The following is a 14,647-nucleotide window of genomic DNA, read 5'->3' as shown; positions in this document are numbered from 1 at the left end:
GTATTAAGTCAATTGAGCAAAGGGTATAGAAGTTATTAATAAATATCCCAACCTGCCTTAAAAATTTAACCTAAGTTCCATAGTCAATCAGGGGCCATAATCTGTGTAAAGAATAATATGGAGTTATCTAACCTCATCATGTGATGGCCCTGAGCAACTGTGTGAAGTATTAAGTCAATTGAATGAAAGGTATTGGACTTATAAGTGAAAATCAAAACTTGCCCTAAAACTTGAACCGGACGCCGACACCGACGCTGGGGCGAGTAGTATAGCCCACCTATTCTTTGAATAGTCAAGCTAAAAATCACTTACTTCTGCCTTTTTGCTTGCCACCCAAGTTTGTGCCAGAGGTGCAACTTTGCTCTGCTTGGAGAAATAGTGAGGATAAAGATCTTTGTGAGCATGAAACTGAAACAATGTACTGAACATTCGGTGCACAAGACCTAGGTTTCTATGTTTGAAGGTCTTAGAGGTCAATGCTTACAGCAGAAATGTTTTTCAAAGAACATTGCTAAACAGATATTCAACAATAGATGTTTGTCAAACAATATGGCCCCCTGAGTGCTATGTTGTAAGGAATTTTTGGACATTTGAATTAAATAAGCATGGACCGAAATGCCAGCTGTTCTTAATCACATTGAGATAATGACTGATATTTGCAGATAAACATGTATCCATCTGGCTACAGGGAGTTCGTCCCAATGACACAGATTTTAATAGCATTCTCGAATTATCAATCAGACAAGATTTTCACATTCAATGTTACTGCAACCTTGACGTTTGACCTGATGACCTCAAAATCAGAAGGGTCATCTACAGGTGACGAGGTCACACTCAAGATCAAGATTAAAGACCATCAGTGCAGGAATTGTCAAGTTATGACTTAGCCTCTTAGGCATGCTTTTCACATTCAAGGTCATTGTGACCCCAAAATGGTAAATTTGCTTTTGTAGGGGGGGGGGGGGGGGGGGGGGGTGATATAATTTATAAGTGCCTCCCCCTATGTTTAAATGGAATAGCCTTTATTTGTATTCATCATATTTAGACAATTAGTTCTTCACAAGACTATCCAAACTAACTTTGTTCTGCTTCAGCCTTGTAATGAATAGGCTTTGAACTATAATCATAGAGACACCTTTGTGCGCTGCATGTAAGATCCAGGTTCCTAATATCAGATAGGATGGTAGCAAAAACTGGTCAACACATTGACAGCACAATTTATGGAGCAACCATGACAAATATACATCAATTTGCTTGACATCACAACACCATCAGTGTACCATTGCATAAAAAACATCAATGTTTGAAGTTTCTCTTGAAGCTGAATGGTTTCTTTACAGAAAATAAACATTCTCTATTTACAACTTCTTGGCCAGGCCTAACATGCCAAACAGCAGAATTACATGAGCCAGTCTTTTAATAAAAGTAATTAATTATCCCTTGGAACATTCAGTGTTCGCAAAATACTGGTATTCATTATTTGACGCATGCACATTCCAGTCCTTTTTTCTTTTTTTTCATTGAGGATAATCATCTTATACAAAACAGTAGATTGACTACCTTTGTAGGTGGAGAAAAGAACCACTACATGTATATGCTAAAAGTAGATTTTTATTGTTCATGAAAATGAATTGTTCATGAAAATGAATTTTGCTCTTATAATACAATAAAAAATAGATGAATTAGAACAAAACAGATATCAGTTTAAGAAGCATTTAGAGTTTCACACCACATATGATAACAGAATGTTAAGGAAAACAATGATTTATTGTACCTTAAAACAAGACTTTGGGTCTTTCAATATTCTACGCAAAATCATTCAATGACAAAAACAATGTACCAAGATATTTTCAGCCTGATCAACAGGCGCACACTTATCAAGTTATGTAGTATCCAATGTCAATGTCTACATCTACAATCCACAGCGACCCAGCACTATGTCGAGTCCAGCACTGATGAACAAGCTTTCTAAAGGCCTACTAGTAATCTAAGACGCGGGGTCAGGAGAGGTGGTCAGGCTTGTGTGGTCAAGTGGGCCGGTCATCATTCCGCATTGCTCGGTAGTTTGCCATCTCCACAGGAAAAACCTCACCCAGCTCCAGTATCAACATTGCCTTGAATCTCTGAAATATGTATTGAGAAAGGTGTTCTTATCATTGATTTATAATATATGGTATGGAATAGTTAATTAGTTCTGAAAGATTATCTGCTGTTGTGTTTAGCTTGGATAACAGGTATTCACTTCAGCTGCACAATTAAACAACATGTTTTTATAAATCTGAAACCTTTCAGAATGCATGTTTAAATTTGCCAATGAAAATGATCATATAACTACAACAAAACATGTCCATAAGTCTGCAATTAAGCCAGTTAATAACCTTGAAGGCGTCGATCTTTCCCTTGACCTGCTCATTCTTGGCAAGGGCCTTCTCCAGGCAGTGTTTGGTGTAAAGGTTAGGGTTCTTTCCCTGGTCTATGTACCTGAAACATAAAACCCAGGAAAGGCATTATATAAAAGCGAGGATAATAAATATTCAACACCTAGTTCAAGTTCAATAACATGAGTGTTAAGTGGATTTTCATGATAGCTCAAACAATAATGGAAGTGGTTTGATCAAGTGAGCCTTCTGTTCTTGATGTATTAAGACAGTGCTTTCTTGAAGAATGTAAATGTATGGTGGTTGAAATTAACACAAGCCTGCAAGCCCTGCACTGGTGAAAAGTCTTCAGGGCTTGCTCAAATTCTAAATTTTATTTAGCAGGGCTTGGTCAAATATTTAATACCAAGCAATAGTATAATACTTTGGGCTTGTTCATCCAAGTCTAATTTCAATGACTGTTATAAATCAATACAACAGGAAATTGTACGTATTCATTTGTTATTATCATTTAAATGCCTATCCTTACTCGAACACTTCCAGGGGCACATGTATGTCCTGCATGTGGCCCTTCAACTTGTCGACCTCCTGCATACCCTGCACCATCGTCTGTCTGAAATGATTGATTACGTTTATCAGAAGGAAACAGGTTTACAATTATTCCAGATTACAGCACATTGCGTCAAACAAACCATTACATTACTTTCATGAGATCGGTTGATTGCCTTTACTCACAAATACCGACAAGCATTTACCTAAGAGTAGGCTTAAGAAGTTTTTAGTCTCATATCATAAATGAAATGACAATAAACAGTCACACAAAAATCTGCAAAAAGCTTTTGACACAGTAGATCATGATATTTTATGCCGAAAGCTACAGGTCTTGGGTGTTGAGTCGGTGGAGTGGTTTCGCTCATACCTAACCGACAGAAAACAGTCTGTTCATGTTAACAATACCAAATCAGATTTTGATCAAGTTGTGTGTGGTGTACCTCAAGGAAGTATATTAGGTCCTCTGCTGTTTTTATGCTACATTAATGACATGAATACAAGCATCAGTTCTAAATGCAAACTTATACTTTATGCTGATGACAGCGCTATCTTATTTTCTCATAAAGACCCTGATATTATTAGACAAGTTCTTGGTCAAGAATTGCAAAACTGCAGCATTTGGTTAACTGATAACAAATTATCCCTTCATTTAGGAAAGACCGAATGCATTCTTTTTGGCTCCAAACATAAACTTGGCAAAATAGGGGATTTCAGCATTCAATGTAATGGCCATAAAATCAAGTCTCAAGATTCAGTCAAATATCTTGGGTCAATTTTGGACTCTGATTTGTCAGGTACATCTACTGTGAACAATATTGTTAAGAAGGTTAACTCATAGAATCAAATTTTTATATAGACAACGTGAATTTTTAAACAAATCTCTTCGGAAAACTCTTTGTAATGTTCAATGTCATCTTGACTATGCTTCATCATCTTGGTACTGTGGCCTTACCATGAAGTCTAAAAATAGACTCCAGGTGGCACAAAATAAAATTGTTCGTTTTATTAATAATTTTCATTGTAGAACCTCGCTTTCAGTGGCAAGTTTTGCTGATCTTGGTTTTTTAAAAGGTCGAACAAAGATGTAGACAACTTAGGCTAAATCATGTACACAAAATATTTTATGACAAGTGTCCAAGTTATATGAAGGATAATTTTGCCAAATGTAACGAAGTTCACTCATATGGCAGTAGATCCAACTTAAAATTTTGTGTCCCACATAATGGTGGTTTTACAGCAGCTTCTTTTTATTTTAATGCTATATGGGTGTGGTATATTATATAATTATGTGATACTGATAGTAGTTATTTGTGATGAATGTCATATACTAATTTATTTCATCTGAGTATGTGATATAATATTATATAATACTGTTCACTAAATCATTAAATGCCAACTTTAATACCTTAGACATGGACCCCGTTGGAAATGAGCTTTTGTACCTGTGCAAATCTTTACGGGTTATCCTGTGCAATGTCATTTATTATGTTAAACTTTATTTGGTAAAACTTTATTTGGTAACAAATTAGATAGCTTTATCATTAACACCAGAAGTAATACTTGTTTTAGTAGATCTAGTATTATGTATTTCAAGTTAAACTTTCTGTGATATAACTTATTAGGACTCTAAATATCATGCAAATACAATATGTGATATATCTTATATGTACTGTTATTGACATAATGCACGAATAAAACTACTACTACTACCGGTCAGTGGAATTACCGAAATCCCGAAATCCTGGTAAATACCGAAATTCCCTTTCATTTTCATAGGTATATATCGTTTTCTTTTATACGCCCGGATTTAATACTGTTCGAATGTTGTGTGCCGTAATTGTTGGAGGTTGGAGAGGGGTGGAAAAGTCGGAGGAGGGGTGGGGATGGGGGTCGTGGTGACTAAAACCCGGGACCCCCTTTCATTTACATAAGTTCATACAAAAGAAGAGTATGCGAGGAGGTTCGTACGCCGGGGCTTCGAAACTGCATTGTGTTTTAGTGAGCTGTATGCTGTATTTCTTGGTGGTTGGAGAGGGGTGGGGGAGTCGGAGAAGTTGGGAGTGGGACAGGGAGTGATTAAAACCCGGGAACCCCATTCTTATTTCTAAGTACATACAAAAGAGTATGCATTATGGTTTAAAACTGATTTGTACTACTACTACTACACATTTTATTGCTAATCAAAAAAAATAGTGGACTGAAACCTGTAACACAACAACTTCTGTCTGTTTATACGCATATACTTACAATTTTGAATTCAGCGCATTTTGACCCTGGGGCTGGAAGTCACTGACAATGATTCCTAACTGCCTAGTATTCTCTATAAACCTTTCTAACTGCTCTTCAAGAGCTTCGAACCTGTCTGCCATTTTCACAACAATTTACTTCCGCACCGTGTGTAAACTGATTTTCACAAAAAAAACAATGTTGCAGTGCAGTCGTTTCGTTGACCCGGAAGAAAAAATGCAATAACACATATATGAAACATTTCTTCTTGAGCTGAATTCACTGAGGTATTACCAAATCCACTGATAGATAAAAGAAAAACAGTCAAATTAATTATTTATTTAATTGCGCTATAAATAAAATACCTTACGCTGGCAAGGATACGAGTTATTAAAAAATAAAATTATCATGGTTATTGAGCGGCTTGCAGTCGCAAACAGACAGATGTCAACATACATGACACAACAATTTCGAGTAATCAATTCAGGTTACAGGAGTTTTAAGAATATGTAAACAAAAAACAGTCCAGTAAGTTCACAGTGATTGCTCTGAATGACTAATTTTCTGGACTAAAATAATACCAACTTCATCATGACTTGACCATTGGTTGAAGCTAATTTTATTATTTTACATAATTTTTGACTAGTCAAAACAATCATAGCAAATAACCCACATTAAACATTTAATTTTGGTTTGTTATTAGAATTTTATAAAGAAGCAACAACTTTTTGTTTAAAAAATTATTGAAACTGGAGCTGCGGGAAAATAAATAAACACTTAATTCAACATTGGGAAAAGACAACTCTTGTGTTCTCATTATCTAGCAGATATGTGCAGGATATGTACATAGAGTTAAGCAATGGCACTTGTCTATATTGTCTGTTTTAATGTAGGTAAAAAGAAAAGGTGACACGAAAATGCTGTTAACTATTGAAATACACAAGCAAGTTCATTTGACTTAATCATAAAGTTAATTTGCACTATTGGAGTGACATACAATGTTAAAAGATTTTTTTTTCAAATGCACCACCTCTGCACCTATGTGAAGTTTTAGGTATCAAAGGTGTTTAGCGTCTTCAATTTTTTGTTACAATATAATTATTTGATTGGCTATCTTATCATGTCCATACACCTTGCTATTCATATAGCTTAGAAAACAGTGCACTTTTTAGGCGTGATTTTCTATTTAAATTGAGTAAAGTATCTCTGCACTTGATTAATATTATCATTCACTAAAGCAGTTGACAGACTTGCAGTTATTTAAACTGATTTAAATTGGACAGTACTAATCTAATATCACAAATTGTACATTTTTTACAGAGGCTGTTTTGACTGAAATGTTACAATAATGTAAGTGAAGCCTTAATTGTCAACCATGACAAGCCCAGTGCAGGACTGGAAGGAGAGCACTGCCACATGCCTCCAGACAGGCATATTCAAGAGCTACACAGCTGGTCTCTACACTGATGTTGAAATACAGGTGAGAAGTACATATATTTTCAGTACATTGTATATTTTAAAGCAGTCTTTCAGTCTCTTTGTGAAAATCTAGCAAACGCTTAATTTGTATTTGTTGATAATATAGGCTCACAGTAGCACAAAAGAAATTAATAGACTGGCTTCTGATTGATTCATGAAACATTTTGTAAGTGCCAAATTTTATAAATACAGAATCAATTGGTATGTCTTTTTATTATTAATCTGATGTTTTAAAAAAAAAAATGGATTGAAGTTAAGTTTAAAACTCGAATGTAGATATATTCCAGGGTTGTGAGAATCCAGGCTCTGGATTTTGTCACATCATGACATGTTTTTATACTTAGGCTTGGGTTTTTTCATTATCTCATTATTATAATAATGTTATGGTATTCAGGCTTGTTGAATACAATCTTATTTTCGACGACTGTTAACATGTTTATTTTCTATAACAAAAGGAAAACATAAATAAATTAACTGAAGTCTTGTTATGTTATTTTTATTATATCTAATTTACAGGTTGAAAAGAAAACATTCAAAAGTCACAAGGTGATCCTGTCAGCATTTTCGGACTACTTCCATGCTATGTTCTCCAGTGGAATGAAGGAAAGCCAGAACAATGTGGTTTGCATTAAAGATATCAGCTCTATCATATTTGAAAATGTGCTCTCTTTTGCCTACTCTGGTGAGGACTGTGTTACCATCGAGAATGCTGAGGACTTGTTGAGAGCTTCTGTCCTCCTGCAGATTAGGTGCTTGCAGTCAAGGTGTGAGAGCTTCCTGTTGGAGCAGACAACAGCTGAGAACTGCATCGGTATTTGGAGACTTGCACAGAGTCTGAACTGTGAAAAGTTGAAAGAAACAAGCTGGGAATTTATTCTGAAAGAATTTGAAGTTATTTCACAACTTGATGAATTTCTGGGTCTTGATAAAGAGGAACTGATTTCCATAATCTGCAATGACAACCTGACTGTTACAAATGAGGAAAATGTATGTGATGCTGTGTTCCGGTGGTTGGAGAGGGATGAAAGTCGACTATCTTACCTTGCTGATGTCTTCGAGGAACTGCGGCTACAGCTAGTCAGTCTACAATACCTCCTGGAGAAGGTGGACTTTAACCCCGCAGTGAGGAACAGTGAGACATGCACAAAGCTGGTGAAACACGCTCTTGACTACCACCTCTACCCTGAGAGGCGGGAAATGTACAACGTTCCTCTTAGGAATGGAAACAAAGTTGAGGTTTGTGTTGTATACTACACATAAATTAAAACAATACGGTACCTTAAAACTATATTTGATCTCTTCAGGGAAATAGAATATGATGCAGCCGTCCCCATACAGTTAAAATCAGTCATTGAAGTTAAATTCTTGGATAAACAAGCCCAAATCTATGTTCTAGTGCTTGCCATAATAAAATCAACAAGCTTTGCTATATAAAATCCAGAATTTGACCAAGCCTGGAAAACATTTCACCATTGCATGGCTGGTGCCAATTTCAACCACTGCTTGAAATAGGAAGCGATATATAAATTTTATCATTATGGCATTCACAGTGAGCATTTATTGATAAATTGCCCTTAATATATGCATAGTCTAGTATTTGAAGGGTTGCTGAAAGATACATTAGTTTTAAGGTGATGCTAAACTAACAAATTTACCTGTGCTCAATTTACCTGTGTTCAAAGTAAAAATAGGCATTTTATTAAATGATAATAATTTCAACCCAAGCATATGTAAAGGCTACTTTCAGCTTGTGAATCTTTTTTTTTTCATCACAAATCAAAACATGATTGCACATTTTCAGGTTATTGTATTGATTGGCAAGACACCCCAGGGAAGAGAGCAGAAGCTTATAGAAGTTTACTGCTACAGTCCATCAGACTGTCGCTGGTTCACTATGCCTCCTCTGCCCAGCAATATAGGCAGGTATTTCTCCTGCTGTGTGTATGGGGACTATATCTATGTGTCTGGGGGGACCGAGAGGCCCATTGCTTGTCTGAAGCTTCACATTGGACGTCGAGACTGGATTCACTGCAGGTCAATGAACTTTGGACGCCTCAGACATGCTATGGTAGCAGAGAGAAGCTCTGTGTATGTTGTAGGTGGGTTTGACCCGATCACTGATGTAACCTACCACAGTATTGAGAAGTATGACATTGCCCAGGAGACATGGAAGGAGATTGGAGAGTTGACCAGTGCTGTGGACGCCCTGTCAGCTGCCGCCTACAAGGGAAAGATTTACGTGTTTGGTGGCTGGTTAAAGGACTGTGATCATGCTGCGTGTGTCCAGTGTTTTGACACTGCCACAAATGAGTGTACAATTATTGACTGTTTACCGGACCCAGCCAAGTTTTCCAGGTGTGTGCAAAGCCTAGATGGCTGTGTGTATATTATGTACCCAACTGGAGAAGTAGTACGGTACAAGATTGGGACTATGGAAGCTGAAAAATTTGCTAAAATTTCAGGCTTCAAACGCTACAACTTTGGGCTAACCATGTTCCATGACAAACTGTTTGCATTTGGAGGTGAGAGTGACGATCCAACTGTGGAGGAAGGGACAGAACTCTGTAGGAATCTATTTGAGCTAGATCTGACTAGCCGCACATCTAAGATGTATTCCGACCTTATGCCGAATCCATTTGAGTCTTATGGCTCTGTCAGGGTTGTGATGAACAGGGACTTTCTCATTGCATACAAGAAAGAACTCGGACCAAAACAATGAAATGGAAAATATACCTGTAAGCAATAAAAGGACACAAATCATCAGGATCAGATGTTTTCATTGTTTTTTCTTAAACATGCTCATCTGACCACATGTTAGCGCTATGTGTTGTGTATCTTGTTAGTCTATCACGGAATGAAATGCGTTGTTTATCAATGAAAGTACAGAATTTGATTCTGCATTTTTGTTGAATGTTCCTAAATAATGGGAATCCAAGGAAGTATCAGGTTCAGTTTCATAAGAAAGTGAACTACATTGTCAAGTAAATGTTGAGATACTGTGTAGTGATTCAAGTTTTTTAGCAACTTATTTTGTTACTTTAATACGTCTTAAAAAGCTTTGATACATCACAAATAGTGTGAACTTTTGTACTTTTATGATGCTAGATATTCATTTCACTTTTTACATTGTCTGTTCCTTATTTGTTTTGTTACTCTAGCATTTAAAGTCTATCTGTTTTGTTTTCTCTCAGTATTTTCATACTCTTTTTGCGTGGATCATGTTGACTCTTTATATATTTATTAAAATACATACAAAAACCACTGTTGTTTGAAAAGTGATATAACATGCAGGAAATATATTTTCTGTCATGGCAATATTCATCAGTGTTCTGTCATTGACCTTGAGGTTGAAGGTTAAGGTCATAATTTATGCACTGACTATACTACTTTCCCAAATAGACTATTGGCCTTAATAAGACTATAAGCCCACACTAGTCTACATTCCCTGACCAGACTACTTTCCCTAACTAGACACCTACTCCTAACTGGACTACTGATCCTAATAAAACTACTTGCCTTTTAGCTTTATGAGACTACTGGTCTTAACTAAGCTACTTGCCATTACGTGACTATTGGCCTTAATAAGACTATAAGCCCATACTAGTCTACATTCCCTGACCAGACTACTTTCCCTAACTAGACACCTACTCCTAACTGGACTACTGATCCGAATAAAACTACTTGCCTTTTAGCTTTAAGAGACTACTGGTCTTAACTAAGCTACTTGCCATTACGTGACTATTGGCCTTAATAAGACTATAAGCCCATACTAGTCTACATTCCCTGACCAGACTACTTTCCCTAACTAGACACCTACTCCTAACTGGACTACTGATCCTAATAAAACTACTTGCCTTTTAGCTTTATGAGACTACTGGTCTTAACTAAGCTACTTGCCATTACGTGACTATTGGCCTTAACTATGCTTATTTACCTAACTTGACTACTAGCCCTAACTAGACTATTGGCCTTAACTATGCTTATTTACCTAACTTGACTACTAGCCCTAACTAGACTATTGGCCTTAACTATGCTTATTTACCTAACTTGACTACTAGCCGTAACTAGACTATTGGCCTTAACTATGCTTATTTACCTAACTTGACTACTAGCCCTAACTAGACTATTGGCCTTAACTATGCTTATTTAAACTAACTTGACTACTAGCCGTAACTAGACTATTGGCCTTAACTATGCTTATTTACCTAACTTGACTACTAGCCCTAACTAGACTATTGGCATTAACTATGCTTATTTACCTAACTTGACTACTAGCCCTAACTAGACTATTGGCCTTAACTATGCTTATTTACCTAACTTGACTACTAGCCCTAACTAGACTATTGGCCTTAACTATGCTTATTTACCTAACTTGACTACTAGCCGTAACTAGACTATTGGCCTTAACTATGCTTATTTACCTAACTTGACTACTAGCCCTAACTAGACTATTGGCATTAACTATGCTTATTTACCTTACTTGACTACTAGCCCTAACTAGACTATTGGCCTTAACTATGCTTATTTACCTAACTTGACTACTAGCCCTAACTAGACTATTGGCCTTAACAAGACAACTGGCGCTAACTAGACAACTGTTCCTAACTAGACTACTGGTCCTTGCTAGATTACTGGCCCCAACAAGACAACTGGTCGTAACTAGACTTCTGGTCCTAACTAGGCTACTGGTCCTAACTAGACTATTGGTCCTAACTAGACTTCTGGTCCTAACTAGGCTACTGGTCCTAACTAGACTATTGGTCCTAACTAGACTTCTGGCCCTAGACAACTGGTCCTAACTAAACAACTGGTCCTAACTAGACAACTGGCCCTTACTAGACAACTGGCCCTAACTAGACAACTGGCCCTAACTAGACAACAGGCCCTTACTAAATTACTTGCCCTAACTAGACAACTGGTCCTAACTAGACTACTGGTCCTAACTAGACTACTGACCCTAGACAACTGGTCCTAACTAAACAACTGGTCCTAACTAGACAACTCACACTTACTAGACAACTGGTCCTTACTAAATTACTTGCCCTGACTAGACTACTGGTCCTAACTAGACTTCTGGCCCAAACTATAATTTTAATATTAAAATACTTAGGTTTTAATAGGTTCAAGATTCAGATCATCGCTCAGTCTGTCCATCTGTCTGTTTTTGCTTGGAGTTGTTATCCCCCGCCTTGAAAAGGCGAGGGGACATAGTAATGGTAGGTGTGATTCCATGCGTGCGTGCGTGTGTGCGTGCGTGTGTGCGTCCGTCCGTCCCACATTCATTCTTTGCATCTCCTCTTACATTTCTCATGCGATTCCTACCAAACTTTCACAGACCATTTTTGAAAGAGTTATTGCCCTTTGCTTATTTTACATTTAAAATTGGTTTCTTCGCAACTCAGCTCTTATGTTTTTCATGCGATTTCTACCAAACTTTCACAGATTGATGATCATAAAGTGAAGCAGCGCATATTGACTGGCTTTTGCGATTTGACCATTTTTGAAAGAGTTATTGCCCTTTGCTTATTTTACATTTAAAATTGGTTTCTTCGCAACTCCTGTTACATTTTTCATGTGATTTCTACCAAACTTTCACAGATTGATTATCATAAAGTGAAGCAGCGCATATTGTCAGGCTTTTCCAATTCGACTATTTTGAAAGAGTTATTGCCCTTTGCTTATTTTACATTTAAAATTGGTTTCTTCGCAACTCAGCTCTTACGTTTTTCATGCGATTTTTACCAAACTTTCACAGATTGATGATCATAAAGTGAAGCAGCGCATATTGTCGGGCTTTCCTGATTTGACCATTTTTGAAAGAGTTATTGTCCTTTGCTTATTTTACATTTAAAATTGATTTCTTCGCAACTCAGCTCTTACGCTTTTCATGCCATTTCTACCAAACTTTCACAGATTGATGATCATAAAATGAAGCAGCACATATTGTCAGGCTTTTCTGATTTGACCATTTTTGAAAGAGTAATTGCCCTTTGCTTATTTTGCATTTAAAACTGGTTTCTTCGCAACTGCTCTTACGTTTTTCATGCGATTTCTACCAAACTTTCACAGATTGATGATCATGAAGTGAAGCAGCGCATATTGTCAGGCTTTCTCGATTGTACATTTCTATAAAAAAGATTTATTGCCCTTTGTTTATTTTACATTTAAAATTGGTTTCTTCGCAACTGCTCTTATGTTTTTCATGCGTTTTCTACCAAACCTTCACAGATTGATGATCATAAAGTGAAGCAGCGCATATTGTCGGGCTTTCCCGATTCGACCATTTTTGAAAGTTATTGCCCTTTGCTTATTTTACATTTAAAATTGGTTTCTTCACAACTCCTCTTACGTTTTTCATGCGATTTCTACCAAACTTTCACAGATTGATGATCATAAAGTGAAGCAGCGCATATTGTCTGGCTTTTGCGATTTGACCATTTTTGAAAGAATTATTGCCCTATCTTTATTTTACATTTAAAATTGGTTTCTTCGCAACTGCTCTTACGTTTTTCATGCGATTTCTACTTAACTTTCACAGATTGATGATCATAAAGTGAAGCAGCGCATATTGTCAGGCTTTCTCGATTCGAACATTTTTATAAAAAAAAGAGTTATTGCCCTTTGTTTTTTTTTACATTTAAAATTGGTTTCTTCGCAACTGCTCTTACATTTTTCATGCGTTTTCTACCAAACCTTCACAGATTGATGATCATAAAGTGAAGCAGCGCATAATGTCGGGTTTCCCGTTTTGACCATTTTTGAAAGAGTTATTGCCCTTTGCTTTTTTTACATTTAAAATTGGTTTCTTCGCAACTCAGCTCTTACGTTTTTCATGAGATTTCTACCAAACTTTCACAGATTGATGATCATAAAGTGAAGCAGCGCATATTATCGGGCTTTCCTGATTTGACCATTTTTGAAAGAGTTATTGCCCTATCTTTATTTTACATTAAAAATTGGTTTCTTCGCAACTCCTCATACGTTTATGACTATATAGTGACGCAGCGTATATTGTCAGGCTTTTGCAATTTGACCTTTTTTGAAAGAGTTATTGCCCTTTCTTATTTTTACGCATTTCTTATGTTCTTGAGAAACTACCCTTACCATTGATTGGCTTTCGTTACAAAAAATGCCCCCATGAGGCGGGGATATAGCTGTCTGTGACCGCTCTTGTTCTCACAGAGTTAAAAGTCCTTTGTTTTACAATGTAGTATACATACAAATTCTTGAGGCACTTCATTGTAAATCACTGGTTGATCGGTATCAAACATTACAGTAGTAATCAAGATCAAGACTATTGGTGCATGCCGTTGGCAAGGTCAAGTAGGAGTATTTGTCATAGTTTTATGGCTCTTCATTTTAGGCACACCGAAGATTTAAATTTTATGAAAAACTCTGGTTGTCATGGCAATGATTTTTAAAAAATATTTTTGTCCAAAACCATTAGGCCGAGGATATAGTTATTTGGTATGAAGCATTGTCTAGTGGTCCTCTACTTAATTGTGCCCCAGGGGTATAAAACTGATAAAAACAGTTGGTTTATGTCTTGTGATCAGACAGTCACTTTGGTTGATATATATATACCCATGCACTGAATAGATCTATATAAATATTTTTTATAGTTACTCCAGAGTTATGCCCCTTCAAAGTACAAATATTAGGTTCATGTCTTGTGCAGACAATAAGTTAAGTATTTTTTATCCAATCATGATGAAACTTGATGACAGTGTTTGTGGGCATAATTTCTGGTAACTGATAATACAGGGAAATCCTTGTGAACTGCATTGGCTAAAGTGAATAATACTATCAAGTGGTTTTCTACAAAGTTTGTAGAGATAAAGCCCTTTGGTGTTTTTTTTAAAACATAGTTTAAATAGAGATTCTTATGAGTGCTTCATCTCTAAAAACCAAAGCCTGATCTGGACTGATAAATATCAAGTCTAGTAATGCATGCCTTTACAGGGTTATTTTTCACAGTGTAATAGCCCTTCGTGTTTCAGTTCAAATAAATC

General features: G+C 36.5%; 2 protein-coding genes across 2 annotated transcripts; one reads left to right on the top strand and one right to left on the bottom strand.

Moving 5' to 3' along the window:
* Positions 1 to 1,593: 1,593 nt before the first annotated feature.
* On the bottom strand, positions 1,594 to 5,348 carry LOC128244797 (mediator of RNA polymerase II transcription subunit 10-like). Its single transcript, XM_052962878.1, has 4 exons — positions 5,178 to 5,348; positions 2,908 to 2,991; positions 2,379 to 2,481; positions 1,594 to 2,123 (listed from the first exon to the last, which is right to left on the bottom strand). Exons 1-4 carry the CDS (start codon positions 5,297 to 5,299, stop codon positions 2,028 to 2,030), a joined length of 405 nt encoding a protein of 134 aa, XP_052818838.1. The 5' UTR covers positions 5,300 to 5,348; the 3' UTR covers positions 1,594 to 2,027.
* A 4-nt stretch (positions 5,349 to 5,352) lies between these two features.
* On the top strand, positions 5,353 to 9,888 carry LOC128244796 (kelch-like protein 24). The gene is made up of 4 exons (XM_052962877.1): positions 5,353 to 5,443; positions 6,477 to 6,636; positions 7,152 to 7,871; positions 8,437 to 9,888. The coding sequence occupies exons 2-4, from the start codon at positions 6,532 to 6,534 to the stop codon at positions 9,352 to 9,354; spliced, it is 1,743 nt and encodes a 580-aa protein (XP_052818837.1). The 5' UTR covers positions 5,353 to 5,443; positions 6,477 to 6,531; the 3' UTR covers positions 9,355 to 9,888.
* The last annotated feature ends 4,759 nt before the right edge of the window (positions 9,889 to 14,647 follow it).

This window comes from Mya arenaria, chromosome 8 (genome assembly GCF_026914265.1).
Source record: "Mya arenaria isolate MELC-2E11 chromosome 8, ASM2691426v1".
Classification (NCBI taxonomy): Eukaryota; Metazoa; Mollusca; class Bivalvia; order Myida; family Myidae; genus Mya; species Mya arenaria.
This window is presented reverse-complemented; position numbering and strand designations above follow the sequence as displayed.

Excerpts from the sequence above, each read along its gene's own strand:
- LOC128244797 (XM_052962878.1), bottom strand. The coding sequence starts at position 5,299 with ATGGCAGACAGGTTCGAAGCTCTTGAAGAGCAGTTAGAAAGGTTTATA. Across the intron at positions 2,482-2,907 it reads GTGCCCCTGGAAGTGTTCGA|GTACATAGACCAGGGAAAGA; the intron begins GTAAGGATAGGC and ends TTTATGTTTCAG. Across the intron at positions 2,124-2,378 it reads GAAAGATCGACGCCTTCAAG|AGATTCAAGGCAATGTTGAT; the intron begins GTTATTAACTGG and ends TACATATTTCAG.
- LOC128244796 (XM_052962877.1), top strand. The coding sequence starts at position 6,532 with ATGACAAGCCCAGTGCAGGACTGGAAGGAGAGCACTGCCACATGCCTC. Across the intron at positions 6,637-7,151 it reads ACACTGATGTTGAAATACAG|GTTGAAAAGAAAACATTCAA; the intron begins GTGAGAAGTACA and ends TCTAATTTACAG. Across the intron at positions 7,872-8,436 it reads GGAATGGAAACAAAGTTGAG|GTTATTGTATTGATTGGCAA; the intron begins GTTTGTGTTGTA and ends GCACATTTTCAG.